At 39.5% G+C, this 17,720-nt stretch overlaps 1 protein-coding gene across 4 annotated transcripts in view; it reads right to left on the bottom strand.

The window, feature by feature from the left end:
• The window catches only part of LOC109032266 (metabotropic glutamate receptor 2), a 555,771-nt gene that overhangs the window by 29,339 nt on the left and 508,712 nt on the right, over positions 1–17,720 (bottom strand). For all 4 annotated transcript variants that reach the window (XM_072300776.1, XM_072300777.1, XM_072300779.1 and 1 more), the window contains 2 exons: positions 11,656–11,805; positions 7,975–8,108 (listed from right to left, as the gene is read on the bottom strand). In XM_072300776.1, the coding sequence (XP_072156877.1) occupies positions 7,975–8,108; positions 11,656–11,805 (284 nt within the window). The remainder of the gene's footprint in view (positions 1–7,974; positions 8,109–11,655; positions 11,806–17,720) is intronic.

Here is a 17,720-nt window from a genome sequence, read left to right as displayed (position 1 = left end):
CTTTTAATGACACGCAACATGCTCTACTCCACTTAAAGTTTGAAGTTAACTTAATTTCTTGAAAAATTCCTTGATTTTTCTCCCCTGCAAGAGGGATATTTTGTGTGAACTTCAAGCATAAAGTTGGCTTCTTTATCTTCGTAAAAATAAAATAGGAGCGGATACTTTGAAACAATATGATGGAAATACCTGCACTGAAAAAAAAAATCTCGATGTATTTACCAAGAAAAGGGTAAAATTACCAAGAATTCAGGGTTCTATTTGATCCCAGTTTTTTCTTGGTACAATTATCATTTATGGAATTGAAAATTTTACCGAGAAATCTCGGTAAAATTATTGAACTTCCTCGGTTTTTTTTCTGGACCTTGGTGAAAACGCCAATATTTTTTAACGACTGTGGTAGAATCATCGAGATAAAATGGTAAAGTTACCGGGAATTGATTTCTAATAAAAGTGGTATTCTTACCTGAAAAAACAGTAAAAACACCGGTTTTTAGGCAAGCTTACTAGTCTGTCTTGGTAAAATTACCAATATTTGGTAAAAAAAAAAGTGAGATGGTAAAGGTATCAACGGACCTTGGTAAAAACGCCGAGAATTTTTTTTCAGTGTAGTTTCGCACTTTAGCCATTTATATGGATCCGTTACTGAGTACCTACGTCGAGTAACTCGATTTTTTCAAAATTGTTAGTTTACATTCCTTGGCTCTTAGCTAAAGATAAATAAAATATAGTTTTAATACTTTTCCAGAATATTCATAACTTGTCAAGACAGTGCAACATGTTAATGAAAGCAGACTCATCATCCTGGGTCATAAAGATTCCCCGTCCCTTGAGTTTTATAGTCATTACCTATACTTTCATCTGTGACGCTGAATATAAAGTAGGAAGAGAATTTACAGAGATGCCCCGAAGGGATTAAAGCGCCGGCGTTTCATATTTTAATACAGAGCTAAGCACCCAACCATTAAGTTTTAATAAAACTGTCTGGTTTGCATATGCACGCTGTTCTGATTATTTACCGACGCAAACTGCTTGCTGCTCCAGCCTCACGCTCCGAAAGGAGTTTTCATCATCTTTTTAATTTTTCTGTGGTATGTATTTGAACAGTCTTGATTTTGGTCTACTTTCCACGGTTAGTGTTTGTTTATACGTCCCAATGTCCCCATCTGACCCCCACTCCTCCGAGTTATTTAAGTTTAAGAGCGCATAGAAAGTACTGACTGGTATGCTCTCTTGCTGCTTCACGGCATAGTCCTCTAGTGAAGCTTCGCGCTTTAAAAGGGCCACTCTTTGGGTCATATTCAAAAAATTATGGAAAAAGAGCTCATCTTCAGGTAATTGTTTGCCCATAACCGTAAAAATCATGGGAATCGGGACTGTGGAGTTTTCCTGAGAAATTTATCATTTGCTTCGTTCTTCATTGACTGGGTTCTTGAGGGAAAAAAGGAAATAAATAAATAAAGTGTTCTCATCATAACTTTAGTATGAAATACATGCATTAGAACGGAGTTTGGAATTCCAAAAAAAAAAAAAAATGGGACCAAAAAGGCACCATTTTTATTTCAAAGAAATGAAAATAATTATCTTCAACTTGTAAAATTTTTCAGCTGAACCAAACGGATCCTGATCAGTAGTTCCAGCTCTCGCTAAATAAAATATTAATCGTGCCAAGAAAGAGTTATACTCCCTTTACAGATCCCTCAAATTCACAAGGAGTGACTTTGTAACTTCTCCATCCTATACTCTCCTTTTTATACCAGCATATTTCTTACATGTTTTAGAATTTCAAAAAATCTTCAGAACACGAGACGCACGAGTTTGGGGAACATTGATTTATTGTGAGTCATCTTCTCCTCGTTAGTCACTTCATCCTTCACGGAAAAAAAGAGAAAAGAAGAAGAAGAAGAAGAAGAAGTGTTGAGCGGGTGGCGGATACGCACACACTGTATCCTAACCAGTGTTGCAGTCTATCAGATCGGATTCATACAGAGTTAGAATTGGACGCATTTCTGCCAAACAAAACTACGTGCATTATGACGTGAGCCCTGTTCTGCATATATTCTTATGGGTCTCAGGCTCATGTCGTAATGCACATAGTTCCGTTTGGCAGAAATACGTCCAATTGCACCTCACCGGAATCGAGCGGGCTATATTTGGAAATGACAACGTCACAAGTTGTAGGGCGCAGAGAAACAGGCGACAACTTTTAATGAGCAGCCGAGTGAAAAATTGCCTTGTCGGTGTGAATTTCCCCAGTTTTACCTTGCTTCTGATAGCAAAATTGGACAAAAATTGGGCTGAATTGCAACACTGACAGCTCCTCATATTGTTCATGGGACCTCACACGGAGCGATTCCGAGCGGAGTACGTTTTGGGTTCCGCTGGTGGATGTACCTCACTTTGGAGTACATGTACTAGATCCCTAAAAGCATTTTTCAGTTTATTACGCGAAAAATATGTTAAACATGTGCAAAACAACCAACATTAACTCATGAGTGAGCGAGAGCAATTCACGTTTGTAGCTCATGTTACATGGAGTGAATTCAAACTTGCAGCTCACGGGGAAGGGGGATATAATTTACGTAAGTCAAATCAGACACTGAAAACAACCTATATCTGTTAGGAAAATAAATGTAACCACACACATCTTATTTCTGCTTTGAAGCAATGAGAAACCTCTTATCTCGTTGCAAAACAAGGTCGGCACAAAAGGATCGCAAGCATTACTTCTATCGTAAAATAACCCAAAATAACTTTGAACTCAATTTGACAAAAGCAAAGACGACTCAAGGAGACTTCAGATTCTTGTGAGCGGCAAAAGTAAATTGACGAACCCAAAACGCTTTTTGCTCACAGATGGATTTCTTATTGAAAATTTTAAATGCATTCATCGTGTTTTAAGTGCAGCTTTGACGAGGAAATGGAATAAAATTACAGTCCCTAACTCTGATGAACCATATTGAATATTTTTCCTTGTAAGTTATTCAGATCAATTTATGAATAACATTAGTTTTCCAGAAATTGAGTGATTTCTTCGAGAAAATTTGGCAACGTGTAGATGTAATTCTACGCACACAGAATGACATCGCATTAGACATCTTATGCGAAAAGGTCATGGAAGAAGAAACAGTTTCAAAGAAGAATCCGCTTTACCTCGATATTTCTTAGGAATTAAGCGTGGAGCGACGGTAAATTAAAACGCCTTCAATGGATTGCATAGGCACACCGAGCTCCTAGGAGATCGAATAGTGGTATCACGCGGCACGCCTCACAGCCACAGCACTTATCATCAGATTTTGTATCATACACCGTGTAGTTTTTCTGGTGATTTGAGGTTAAAAATTAATCAACTTTGTTGAATTCATTTGAATATTTGTCCTTAATTTATCCAGATTAAATCATGAGTAAAATTTTCCGCAAATTTTACCAAAGAAAAACATTAGCTTTCCAAGAAATGCGTGATCTCTGCGAGAAAATTCGATAACGTGTAGATGTAGTTCGACTGATTCAGAGTGGCATTGCATTACTGCCGACTGCCGTCCTAAGGAAGAGCGCGATATGGGTTTTTCGACGTTGTCAAATCTACTTTGACGATATAGGTATACATTTTCAAGAAGAGTTGGACATATTTTTTTCCAGATCTTCAGATACATATAAATTCGTTCGTTATTTGATCTCAAGAGTCTGAAAATCCGAAGGAAAAGTATATCTATAACTTTCTTTTGAAGTGAATAGGTTTTTTTGGAAAACTTTGGCAACATGCGAATGTCCTTACGGTGTTTTTCCTCAGCAATTTAAACATGTTATTCGTACAAGTCATTCAAGAATAAACCATTGTAAATGAGAATCTGCTTTTTATCACGATAGCTCATACGAATTTAGCGTGAAGCCATGGCAATAGAAACCCCTTCAATGAATTGAATAGGCACACCGAGCTCCTAGGAGGTCGAATAGTGGTATCACGCCCAACAGCACATGTCTTAAGATTTTGTATTATAAGCCATGCTATTTTTTTGGTTGTTTATTTCACGATAAAAAAATTAAATAAATTCGTGCTCCGCCTACGAGTACATCGATGACCAAAGTCCGAGACTTTTAAGAGCTTTTACAAGTTGTACCTTAAACTTTTAGATTATGTTTCTGAATTTTTACGGAAGGGTACCTCACTTGCATTAATTTTAAAGCAGAAAAAAACGCACCAGCATTGCATTAACTTGACCAGTTAAATCGCGTGACGGATTCTATTACTGGCAGGATTATAGTTACATACTCATGTCAAAGCCTACCTCTTGTAATTGTTTCAAAGATTGGAGTAAGTAAGGGTTGAAAACATGCATTGTGACACGTCATTGGTAACTCAATCTGGAAGATAATTATAGAGTGTAGTGCTGCGTTAACCCTACGTTTCAATTTGCATGAAAATCTAGGAGCTTACAGATCGCTTAAGCAGAAAAATGCACCTATTAATAAATTATCCTGATTTGTACTTAGCACGCGAAGCCTTATGTAACGATTATTGAAAAATCGACGTCTATAATCTTTAACACTCGGAATTTAAAAAAAAAATAGTTTTTTTATGCATTATTCCATTCTGAAGACATACAGCAGTATTAATTCACTCATTGAGATAGACAAGTTTACTACTCATTAAATCAGGCATTTCTCTGTTTTATTTTATTTCCGTTCACTTATGTTTGTCAACATCAAGAAGAAAATGCATGAGATGAAAAAAATGTAAAAAATTAAAGAACTTCCAACTCAATTTTTTTTAACAGTTCATTTATCTACATATTTTAAATGAATATTACTCGATAAACCCTACGGTGAAGTCCAATCGTGGATCTTTTTGAGAGCTTGCATACACGATTAGGACTTTTCGTACAAGTTGCATGAATTAATATGAATTCATTTAAAGAATAATGCTGTTGGTTGATGAAATATGCACGCTCATTACGTTTGCGCGAAAAGAGAAGACAACTGTGAAAAATCGATTCGTCAAGGAGCTTTATTCTGAGAGAATGTGAAGATATAACAGTTTTTTTTTCGTTCTTCAAATCTAATAATTTGTTCACTATTTAGTCGCTCCTCTAACGTAAGGGCGTATCTTTATTGCCACGTGAGCCCTGCTCTCCGTATAATTCTATGCTTTCCGAGGCTCATTTGGAAATAGAGATACACCCTTACGTCAGAAGAGCGACTATTTCAGGTCAAACATTGACGGTGAAACTATCAGACCACGTATCTCGTTTGCGATGTTTAAAATATCCCCCACTTTTTAATTTTTGTTAAGGAAAACAAACCAATATCATTCCTCGAAGTTTTCACAGATTTTTTTCCACACAGAGAAAAAAATCACGGAAGTTTTCAAGCACTGACGTTGAGTAGTTTTCCGTCGAAAAAATAAAGTTAGACAGGAAGTTTGCGACGTCGCAAACCGAGATATGCGGTTTGATAGTTTCACCGCAGCTATACTCTTCCACCATGGCGTAGCGCGTGTCTTGCTTTCAAGTTATCGTGGAAACGTATACGTATACTTTAACTCATTTTATATTCAATTTACTGTGCAAACTGTGAATTGAGTCTATAATAAACTTTGACATGCTTTAGTTTACACTTTCGAGACTCATTAGTACGCGCCTTAAAATTTCAGTCTAAGTTCATTGATACATAGCATATGTGTTCCTCTAGCGTCTGGTAAAGTCTCCTGAAAATTGTGAACTTCAGTCTTCGAAGCCTCACTTTGATGGCTGATAAGTTTGAAAACTGTGGATCTTCATTGCAACGTTTACATATCTCCGATTATGTTTTATGTTTGGAGAAGGAGCCAACCGAAATATTTCCTTGACATGTACCCAGGGTATTTTTATATGAGTGAAAAAATCCACAGGAAATTTTAGGAAAACGCGTTGGCTAGTTTTATTTTGACGGAATAAATAATGGCGGAAAAATGTATCTTCGTGATTGAAGATATCCCATCTTCTAGAAACTATCACCTCAGCAGATTGCCACAAAAATCACGGAAATCGGTCCAGTAGAGCTGTAGAGCGAACTGTGATTAAAAACGAAAATTTAGGGGGTCAGAGAGCTAATAGTAAAGATGATATATACTTTTAGAAACCTTTATTTCTAATGTAATAAATGCCTGAAAATGCAGTCAACTATTCATATATTTCCTTTAAAAAAAGAATAATAACAATAAGTAAATAAATTATAATCTTATCGAGGGCACTTATGAATCGTCCGAATGTCCATGAATAATTCCTTTGCGGACAGAAATGAATCATTGTGGATCCGCAATGGAAAACACTGAAATAACTCACAGTAATACATTGCCAAACCCTAAAAAAACCCAGAATACTTTAACTTTACCATAATTCATCAGACGTGTACTCGTTTTAGAGCTATCCGGCTCTCGTCCCGTTGTTTACGGGCACGAAAAAATCGAGTGAATTAATCGTTTCCCGAGGAAAATAATTATCACAGCGGCAGTCGGTCTAACGTGTTGAGTCGAAATTACGAGGGGTCGTTAACACGAATCTTCAACTGAGGTAGTGGCAGTCACGGGGCAAGGGCATCAGAGCCGTAAACGTCATTATATAAAAGCTGCGAGAGGGAGGTGGGGTAGTGTAGGGGGGAGGGGGTGCGATGCTCGCATCTGTATTTTCTAAATAAACGTTTCAACGGGAAGATAGATAACTTGACCAGGAGCCGGCAAGGATTAGTTTTAACAGCTCATTCATTTATCAGCTCACGATTGTCAACAACCCCTTTCTAATTGAAGTAGCGCCTCGTCCACGACACGACGCAAGAATCATCGGCGATCGATACATCCCCATTTGAGGCATGGTAAAGGATCGATTAGTCGCTGACACCCTGATAATCGATCTTCTTCCGTGGGTTTAAATGGCAGATCGTTCGATTCGTCGAAAAGCACGGCACACCCGAGCCCTGTGACCTGGGATTAGGACATGGGCCCCTCGGAAACAGGCCACCGATGTCAGCACTGCCGGGCCGAACACGGCTCAGGATAATACCATCCCTGCTTTTCGAGGGAGGGACGGGATAGGACCCAAAGAGATAATGGCTCTTGTGTAATTAAAATATAGTATCCAAGAGCCCCTTTTTTCGCCCCGCAGGTTTTAAGCAGGGGAAACACATGTGACCAAATCGATGGAGAGGGGTCTGGAATTCTTAAAATTGAAAATTGAGTTGTTGGTTCGCGGGAAACCGTCGATTTTCCGCATGAAACAACGTAACTCCATTAAGAGGATACAAAATGGGTCACGAGACCATAAACGAATTTTGACTTGCGAATATAGTCTTTAAAAGGTACATGACGCGAAGAACACGATGCACATGCTTTAAATACGCGAAAAAGTAACTCAAAAATCGAGCAGTGCGGAGTTCGCAAATTGCAACTTTTCCGTAAATTTAAAACGCACCGGTTTCGCGCCGAACCGAATGATGGCGGCCTGTACCAATTAGAAGGGAGCACGGGTTTTTACGATTTTTGTCAAATTTCTTTCTATACTCCTCGAATAAGGAAACAATGGGAAAGTCGAAACTATACCTTCACAATCAAAGAATCGACGCTCGTTAGTGTTATCAGTAGTCAACAAGCAACAATTTCAGATGGGAATATTCTTACTTTAACGGACATCAGTGGTAGGTGAGAGGAGATTGCGACTTGACTGCCGCGATACATGACTTCCATAATTTTCCCGCCTTTTGGGGCGTTTGAAAATCCGTCGAGTCTTTGGACTTTTCAGAGGCGGGCTGGTGCGAAATTTTAACTCCAAAAATATGCAATAAATCCCCACGTAATCTACACTCCCGGCACTTTCAGCATATTAAATCAAAAAGACAGAGTTTAATGACCCATTGACTCGGACAATACAATGACTGCGATTTCTGTTTTTTGTAGCACACCAAAGAACACTGGATCAGAATAGAGGTGGAATATTCAAAATTTACCTGATACTGGGAACAATTGAAGCAATGCCAGCAACAGCTTTCCCGTTCCACATACTTTTTGGCCTCTCCAAGTTCACACGGCAGACTGCACACTGATTCAGGCACTCCACTTTGACCGTTGCTGAATCGAATCTCTGCAGAAAGGAGAATAAAAAAGGGAGTTGAGACAAACAGTTTAAGACTATCGCAAATTTGTTAACAACTAAGAATTTTATTCAGCCAAATGTAAATAGTATTTTCTAAACACTTGAAACCATCACAAGTTCGGATAGGGTAAAAACTGTAGGTGTTATTTGCGCAAGTTTGCTCATAAAGCACTCCTCCATATGAGCATCATTTAGAAACGCCTTCAATCACAGATGATACCGCACAACTCTCTCGTGCTAAAATAGTTGCGTGAGCGCCTTGGACGCATTTGCAATAGGACACGCGGGTATCTCTGATGCGAACAATTTCTTATCGCAAAGAGTTGTGCATTTAGAAATTGAATTTTGACTCTAAAACGGATGTTAAAGACAGTGCGCGATTAGATTTCCCCAAGGTGACTATCTGTTCACTGGATAAGACACCGCAGTACACAAGGAAAGATTCGACAGGAGAGAGATATTTATGAGACAGCTGGGTTCCTTTTTGGGCTACGAAAGGCGTAGACAAGGAATCAACTGATGAAGGCGATGGTACGTTGCGTTGTCATAAAACATCTAGGAATCCTTCGCCTCACTGCGAGATAATAGAACGCTCGTCTCCAGAGTGAACGTCTACATTTTCTTCGCTTGCCTATCATTATCATCTGACTCAGTCGATATTAAAATCCATCCTTTTTAAATAACCGAATATTCGTTTTCTCTTGCAGAAAATTTTTCCTCGAAAAAAATGTCATCGTTTGTTTGAAGATTACGAAAATTCCTAAACACTCAACGTTCAGGAAGCCAGTACACGTGAAGTATCACAATTCGACGTTTACCAGACGAAGGGGTGTAACTCTACAAAAGTTGCCAAATTGACTAAAATTACTCAACTTTTTATGAGGATATTACTCCCCAAATCCTGCCATAAATCTGGTTGATTTTTACGAGAAGTCCGAGAGGAATCCGTAACATTTTTATTCGGGGAACTTGAAAACAAGCCTACGAACAAATCAGGTGAGTGCTTCTCTAACGCGAACGTATCAGAGCTTCCCGGCTTGCATTTTATCTTCATTTTTTTTTTTTTTTTTTTATTCATGTAAATGTACATAGCAATTACAATTGAAATTTTCAGACCAGATAGGTCTTTATAAAATTTTTCTTTAACTTATACCTAATAAAGTATAATACACACCACTTTTTAGAGTTAATAACAGAATTACAATATTGAGAGGGGATAAAATGACAAAAGAGATAAAGATTAGATAACTGAAACTAAAGTTAAGAAAATAGGGACATTAAGGTGACAGCTAACTATTGAAAGAAAGAATTTTACGAAAGTTACGAAAAGATTGTAAGAAATGAAAATAAAAAATAATTAACTTGAATGTTAAGAGAAAAAGGGAGAAAAAGTGGGAAAAACTAACAATGAATAGCTATGTGAATTCTCATGTAAAACATGAGAGTTCTTGATTTAAGAGTGCGTGACCCCGTCAGTCGAACAAGACTAAATCGGGGGCCTGTGGGACGAGCCATCTTCATTTTTAAAATTATGACTTTTTGATCATGTCAGATTTCAACATTAACACATTCAAAAACGCGTGTCTACAGAGAACGCTGTATTTTGTCCGTCATCCACCGTTGGCCATCAATTAAATTTAATGAGTTAACTACAGGCACTGGCGTGGAAGCGCTCGATGAGCTCCCTGAATTGATCTCAGCCTCGCGAAGCCACCCGGCGGCCGCCGCGCCGGGGCTAACATTCACAGCTCCCTCGTAAAATAATATTAATGGTTCCGCGAAGCCGGAAAGGGGTAATTATACCGTGGAGAACCGCAGCACCGCACTCGTACGCATTGATCAACCACCCGCCGGAGCAGATTAAAGTTCGCGCTAGGAGCTGATTCAATTTACTGACGATATACTAATCTGAATAATTAATTTCGCAGCCGCGCCTTTATTTAATTATCGGGTAATTGCACGGGAACACGCGTGCATTTGTCACTGCAGTGAGATACGATCGCCCTGCTCGCATGAATGACCACCCGGTGCGTAAGAATGACCATGAGTGCGCACATAAATTGAGGCGCTGTCAAGGCGGAAGATAAAAAATTGGCCGGAGGCCAATTTTTCCACGGTGACCTCCCAGAAACAAGGTAATCTAGTGAGGTGGAAAATAGTCCGGAGATCAACAGTTGGTGCCTTATAATGGATGACCAGCAACTTCTTGGGTAAAAACACGGATGCAGTTTGCGCACTCTTACGATGACTAAGTTGAGAAAATTCAAAGCGCCTTCATTCTTAAGGTATGCAATATGGACTTCCTTTGAGCACGAATAGTTGCGGTGACCTTCTAGAAACAAGGTCATCTAGTGAAATGGAAAATGAATTCGGAGATCAACAGTTGGTGCCTTATAATGAATGAGCAACCTCTTGAGCAAAAACACGGAATGTAGTTCGCTCAACCTTATGACAACTAAGTTCCGAAAATTCAAAGCGCCTTCATTTTTAAGGTATGCAATATGGGCATCCATTGAGCACGAATAGTTGCATCAAAATTTTACAATTAGAGACCTAGAATTCAGAATTAGCATCTCAGCGGGCCGATTCTTGAAATTGATAGACAAAGCTACACACAAAGAAGACAAAAGGGATTTGGAGGGATCCTATTGGAGGAAGCGGGTGGTTGCAATGGACAAAGGAGAAAAGTAATAGACTAACTAACGGCAACCCACGAGAGACCCTTTAGTTAGTCCATCATTTACCCCCTTAGTCTATAAGAACCACCCATTTCAACCAATAGGATCGCTCCTACTCCCTACGTCTCCTTTGTTTATAGCTCTGCCTATCAACTTCAATGAACAGGCCGCAGGTAGATTGCTCCGCACTGAAAAAAAATCTCGGTGTATTTATTAAGAAAAGGGTAAAATTACCAAGAATTCAGGGTTCTATTTGATCCCGGTTTTTTCTTAGTAAAATTACCATTTATGGAATCGGTAATTTTACCGAGATTTCTCGGTGAAATTATTGAACTTTCTCGGTAATTTTACTGGACCTTGGTAAAAAGGCCGATATTTTTTATCGACTGTGGTAGAATTACCGAGATAAAATGGCAAAGTTACCGGGAATTGATTTCCAATAAAAGTGGTATTCTTACCTGGAAAAAACAGTAAAAAGACCGGTTTTTAGGTAACCTTGCCGGTCTGTCTTGGTAAAAAAAAAGTGAGATGGTAAAGGTACCAACGGAGCTTGGTAAAAACGCCGAGAATTTTTTTTCAGTGCACTGAAAAAAAATAATATGCTGTTTTCGCATCTAGGATGTCAAAAATGTGTCTGGTGATCCAAAGATGTTGCCTTTACCGCCTTCGCAGTTAACTTTACATCCTGTGAATGCAAATTCAACTGCGTAGGCAATCAAGGCAGCACCCTAGGATCACCAGACACATTTTTAACATCCTAGGTGCTGAAACTGCATACCATTTTTTTCAGTGTGCGGTTAGAAACGTCCAGAGGCTTGCCAATGGAGGAAATTTCGGAGACGAATATAGGTTCGTACCTGACATGTTGAGATCGAGTTCTCCGTCGATGTACTCGCCAACTTTGACCCACTCGTATACGGTGTCCGAGGTCCTCTTGTAATGGATTATGTTGTAGCGAGCAGGGCCGTCGCCATTGGAGTCGAAGCGAAAGTGGTCCCCGGATAATCCTGTCAACAAGTTTTAGCTTTCACAACAAACGCACACACGAGCGATACACGTGTCGCCGCAGGCCCATAAAACACCCCGTCCTGGGCCTGGGGTGTCGCGCCGTCGCACAGTGGACCCAGTCGATCAGAAAGGTCGGACATGAACTTCCTGACTAAAACTGTAAATTTTCATGTTAATTTCATCTAGAGTACCTGTATAGCGAGAGTATGGACAGATCGCTTCATGGAGGGCTTAGGGCCCAAAAGTGCAGCCACCCTTCTAACCAACTTCTAACGCACAAAATTTCACTGCCAGTCTGTAGATTCCAATTCTAACGAAGATGGCTAAGAAAGTACTTAAATGAGCGTTCTTTCACAAAAATGAGTAAATTTACGCAAAAACTAAGTCAAATACGTGCTTTATAAACGATGGTTCGTAACAGTTGTATTAATAAATCGCTCTGGATAATTGAAATTCATAGGTTGGCTGCCCTTTTTGGCCCTAACTTTATTCGCGGAGGCATCGGTGAAGGCCTGATGGATTTTCGGAGTTTCACATCTGTCTATACTCTCGCTATACAGGTACTCTAATTTCATCACATTTTAAATAATGTGGGCTGCTCCAAGAAGACAATTTCACCAGACCAGTACATTGGCGGATCTAGCAAATTGGCAACACTGTTTTTCCCCCTATTACCTATGGAAATGTATCGATTTTTGGATGGGCCAGGTGCCCCGACTAGAATCGATTCTTTAACATAGGTTGAAATGAAGGGAATCCGCTGTTGCCAAATTGCTGGATCCGCCCCTGGACCAGTAGAACCATTTTTAAAACCTTAATGTTTCGTATAAACGAAGTTAGAAGCTTGTAAAGTTTCCAAATTTTGTCCGACCTCTCTAATTGACTCGACCCACTGTGCTTCGCGCCGTCGCCGTGTCGTCAGCCATACGCTTGGGACCGAACGACGTATGCCGCCGTGCTAAGTAAGAACGTCGTATGAGCCACCAGGCGTTGCCAGATTTTCTTCAACAAATCACGAATCTTCAGGAAAATTTGTTGATAAGTATCTTTCCCGATTTTTCAGAGGATTTCGTTCGTAATTTGATCTAGAAACTTTGAAAATTTCAAGGGAAAATATTATTGACTTTCTTCAAAAATACATATTTTCAAAGAAGAAATTTGAAAACATGTGAATGCGTCTTAACTTAGCATGACTTAAAACAAATTCAGTTTACATCAAAGTTGAAAAAATAACAAAAGTATTTTACCAAGAATACCTAGGCCTCTAAACAAGTTTAAAGAAAATTTCACGCAACATGTATTCCCTTTTCAAAATTTCATGAAGAACATTAATCAAACAACGGGATGTTCCGAATTCAACTCTTAAACAAGATACGACTGCTTACAATTAGCAATATCTAAATGGTAAAATACAAACAACATCAACCACAAAATCTAACTTCAATTTGATCTAAGTTGAAAATACGTGTTAGTATCTTGTTCAGGAGTTGATTTTCAAACTTCCCATCGTGTGCGACGTTGTCTGCGTTAGATTTTGAGGAGGATTCATGATACGATCTTCTCTAGTTCAGACCCTGTCTGGTGGCCCATTAAAGAGAGAGATTGCCGGCAAAATTGATTTTAAAGAGCAGTTTGAAGAATCGCGAAGCCAAAGACTTAAGATTTATCACGCGACCCGTACTATTATGAGGGCTGCTGGTGCTTAGCTGTGGACCGCATGCTGTAATTATTATCTAAGAAACCGAACACAACTCTCACAAACGACATTACCGAAATGCCGGGGGTGGATGCTATTTTGATTTGCTTGAAACGAGTTATTACCGAAAAGTCGGGAAAACTCTCGGAGTTCCTGGCAACAAATCATACAAGAGACTTAATGTCCGGGCTTCAGAAATCAATGTAAAGTTCCAGCAGAAGTCTCCGGTTGCTTCATCGTTTCAGTGGCGTGGCGCGCTTTGCGATATATCTATTGTTATGCCATTTAAACCTACGGAAAAGGATCGATTAACAGGGTGTTCGCAGCGAGCACCTTAATAATCGATTCTTTCCCACAGGTCTAAATGGCATAACAATCGATGTATCGCAATTCACGCCACGCCACTGTTTCATCGTTTTATTTATGTCAGTTGAAGTTCAGAAGTTCGGTCCCGATCTTCTATTATTGCGACCTATTTCACATACAGCAGCTTTCGATGCACCCAGTATCTTTTAATTTGTGTATGTGTGGATTAGTATCTCAGTGTCCTGCGTCCTACCACTTAGTATCCTTTAATTCCTCAAATGTAATGAGAAAGTTGGCACATCCTGAAGGGTTGAAGGAGGGGTACGTTGCAGAGCACTATATAGAGCGCTTTGAAAGCGACTTTCACGTACGAATCTTTTAATTTTCCATCAAACTTATCTGCTGCCCCAGGAGCCTGATTATCAAAGCTATTTCTTGCTTTGCTGGCAAAACAATACAAGGCATATCCGCACCGTTCAGTTCATCGATTTTTAATGTCTTGTCGGGCTCATACGCGAGGGCCAAAGTGCAAAACCACGTATCTACATTGCGTCGTTTCAAAATTTCCACTCCTACTTTCCAACTTCCAACTTGCCTAGCTCACTCCTCAAACTTCGCACTGAGTGTTCGGCTGACAGAGAGGAAACTCAAGGAAGTTTTAAAAAAAATTTCATTGACAAGTTCTCCGAGGAAAAACCCAAGTGTGACAAGAATTCTGCAACGTCGCAAACAGAGATACGCGTTTTTGCACTTTGAGTACCGATATATTTCAACAATCAGGCCGCAGGACGCGCACTAAAGGATTTAGATGATGAATTTCACTTCCCAGCAAAAAAGTCTTCTAAAAAGTGGGAGAAAATACTCACCACTTTTTCACAAAAGAATCGTATTTCATCGAACTAAATTTCACAAGCGCCGCACATTGGATCGAGTCAATCAGAGGGGTCGGACATGAAATTTTTGACTAAAACTGCAGATTCTGATGTTTATTTCGTCACATTTTCAATTTCAAGGGGTGCTTTTAAAAGAAAATTACACGAGGAAACATATGGGCCACTTATAAAACCTCAAAGTTGTGTATAAACGGAATTATAAGAGTTTAAAGTTTCAAACTTTTGTCCGACCTCTCCTATTGACTCAATCCACTGTGCGCCATGGAAACGGCTTGAGGCTCATACGAGGTTCCTTCTAAGTACAGCAGTATAGGACTGTTGTTGCAGGGAAACATATTGCAATGTACTTTCGTGGTCTCAAACATCGACGGTAAACCAAGTTCGAAAATTAATCGCTTCGGTGTGGTTTGAGTCACCTACGCCATCGATGATTTAACACTTGCGGTCAAAAGATCGATACGCAATTCCCTCAATACATCCCTCGCAATACATCATAGAGTACATTGGTAGAGTCGTAATGTGAGTGGGAGGGCTGGGACCACTATTAAGCATTTACCAGGTCCCGAATTCAGAGACCTCTGTATCACGCTGCCGGGTCATTGTTTCGATACATAATCGATTGTTTCCGATGAACTGGGACTCGGCCATTCAATGTAAAAAAAAAGGTAGGAATCACCACGTATTCTACATCGTCATTTTGGATCGAAAATGTATCGAAAAAGTGACCGAAGCTCGGCGCACACCAGGCTCAGTACTCGTCGTCCAGGACATAGTCCCAGCTCTCCCATTCACATTACAACTCTATGCACTGAAATGGAATGCGATACATCGATAAAGTTGCTCATTTATACTTGGACGGCGTTAAGCAGGAAGGAACCAAGACACATCAATTATCGTCAAATTTTATTAGGGAATCAATTGTTTACATGAAAATAGCTGTGCGGATTTTTGTGCACATTTTAGTGAATTTTTTGCATACTACGAAGCAAAGAAGTCCTTAGAATGTCGAAAGGAATCCGCAAAAACGTTCTCTTGTAAAAAAAATTAAACTGCACGGTTAAATTTGGCAACAGCTGATGTGGCTTGGTTCCTCTCTACTAGACTCGGTCCGATCAGATACTATTAAGCTGCATTTAAGTGATTATTTCAGTTGTGTTACCTACGTTTTTTGTCATTTATTGACCAATCAGCCCCGGTGGATATTTTTCAACTTGCATATTTGATGCGCAAATCCTGAAATAACTGACAATTCTCATTGCGCAAATTAGATTAGAAGAAAATTATTGATGGGTATTGTATAACATCGTGTATAAATTCAGACTTTCGCCAGTGGTTATACAACGATGAGATCACCCATAAGGAACTAATATTTTTGACTCATTTTAGAAACAACATACGTGTCATTAGTTTTCCTACGCAGATAGGTGATGATTAGAATGAGCTGGAAAAAAGCTGTAGCTCCTTGTTGCAAAATACAATCGATATATCGATGGTAAAAGTGCAAAATCGCGTATCTTCGGTCGCAACGTTGTAAACTTTCTGCCATAATTTACTTTCCCCTTTGAAAAAATAGTGTGCAATTTTTTTTTTTGAAAACTCCCTCAATTTATCATCTCTGTTGGCAGAATATTCTGCATAAATTTCAAGCTCAAAAGTTGACTTGTTCCTTCGGAAAAATAAAATAGAACTTAGACGATTTATATACTTCTCTTTTGACTGGTTTTCGCATTACCATAAAACTGCCATTGCATATCCGTTGCCGGCCAAATCTGCATTCTATATTAAATTTTTCAACGGGAGAGTCTCTGCACTAGGGGGAAAAGGGAGACCATTCTTGTCGTGCACTTAGGGAGAAAATTATTTTCCTCGCCGGTCCACGCTCGAATCGTAAACATTGTTGATCGTTGGGGAGGAATTTTTCCGAGCGCCACTTAACTACGCAGTCCTTTTCACATCGGTTTCTTAAAGAGTTGGCGCTGAAGAAAGGGGTTTGAGTGATTTGGCAACCCTCTTTGCCTCCATATTTAATGAGGAAATTCACTCTGCGTTCCGTTCGCTCGATTCATCCGCCTCAGAGCCGGAGGCAGATCTGATGCATTAGTAATACTCAACTGAGTTATGTGGCTGATATTTTGATCATTTTCCCACAGGCGCTTTCTACCAATATATCATGATTTTTCAAGTAACTTCTGGCATACGCTCGAGAATTCCATTTACCTCCACTTGGACGACATTTTCGCACTAAAGCAGTGGCGTGGCGTGCTTTGCGATATATCGATCGATCGGCCATTTAAACCTATGGAAAAGTATCGATAAACAGGGTGTTCGCAGCGAACACCCTAATAATCGATTCTTGACCACAGCTCAAATGGGGAAATATCGATAATCGATCATTCACGCCACGCCACTGCACTAAAGAACTACTATTTCTCGCTGATTTTAGAAACAACGTACGTACTCTTCATGTTCCTGCAAAGGCAGACGCTTTCTCCTCCTCATCTTTTTCTCTTCTTCTTTTTTTCCTCGCTCTTCTCCTCTTTCCTCATTTTCCTTGCGTATTCCTTTCCCTATTTTCCGCCTATTCTTCCTCATCTAATTTTTCTTCTTTATTATTCATCCTCTCCTTCTTCCTCTCTTCTCTATTTTCTCCTTTCTCTCCAACTTCCTCTTCTCCTTTCCTTACTTAATTCTCTTTCTTTCATTTTTCTTCTCTTTCTCCTGCTTCTACTATTTCTAACAGATTTAAGAAACAACGTATGTACTCTTAATGTTCCTGCAATGGCAGACGCTTTTTCCTCTTCATCTTTCTCTTTTCTTCTCCTCTTTTTCTTTTCCTTCCTCTTCTCACTCTTCTTCATTATCCTATTTTCCGTCTATTCTTCTTTCTTTCATTATTCCTCTTCTCCTTCTTTCTCTCCTATCTATTTATCCTCTCAGGGTTTTTTGTACGGCAAACCTGTTAGGCTCATTTTGTCACCTGAAGCTCATCATCCACCTAGTACATGATCAACAGCTGAAA

This window comes from Bemisia tabaci, chromosome 5 (genome assembly GCF_918797505.1).
Source record: "Bemisia tabaci chromosome 5, PGI_BMITA_v3".
NCBI lineage: Eukaryota > Metazoa > Arthropoda > Insecta > Hemiptera > Aleyrodidae > Bemisia > Bemisia tabaci.
Note: the sequence above shows the minus strand (reverse complement) of the source record. Positions and strands in the feature narration are given on the sequence as shown.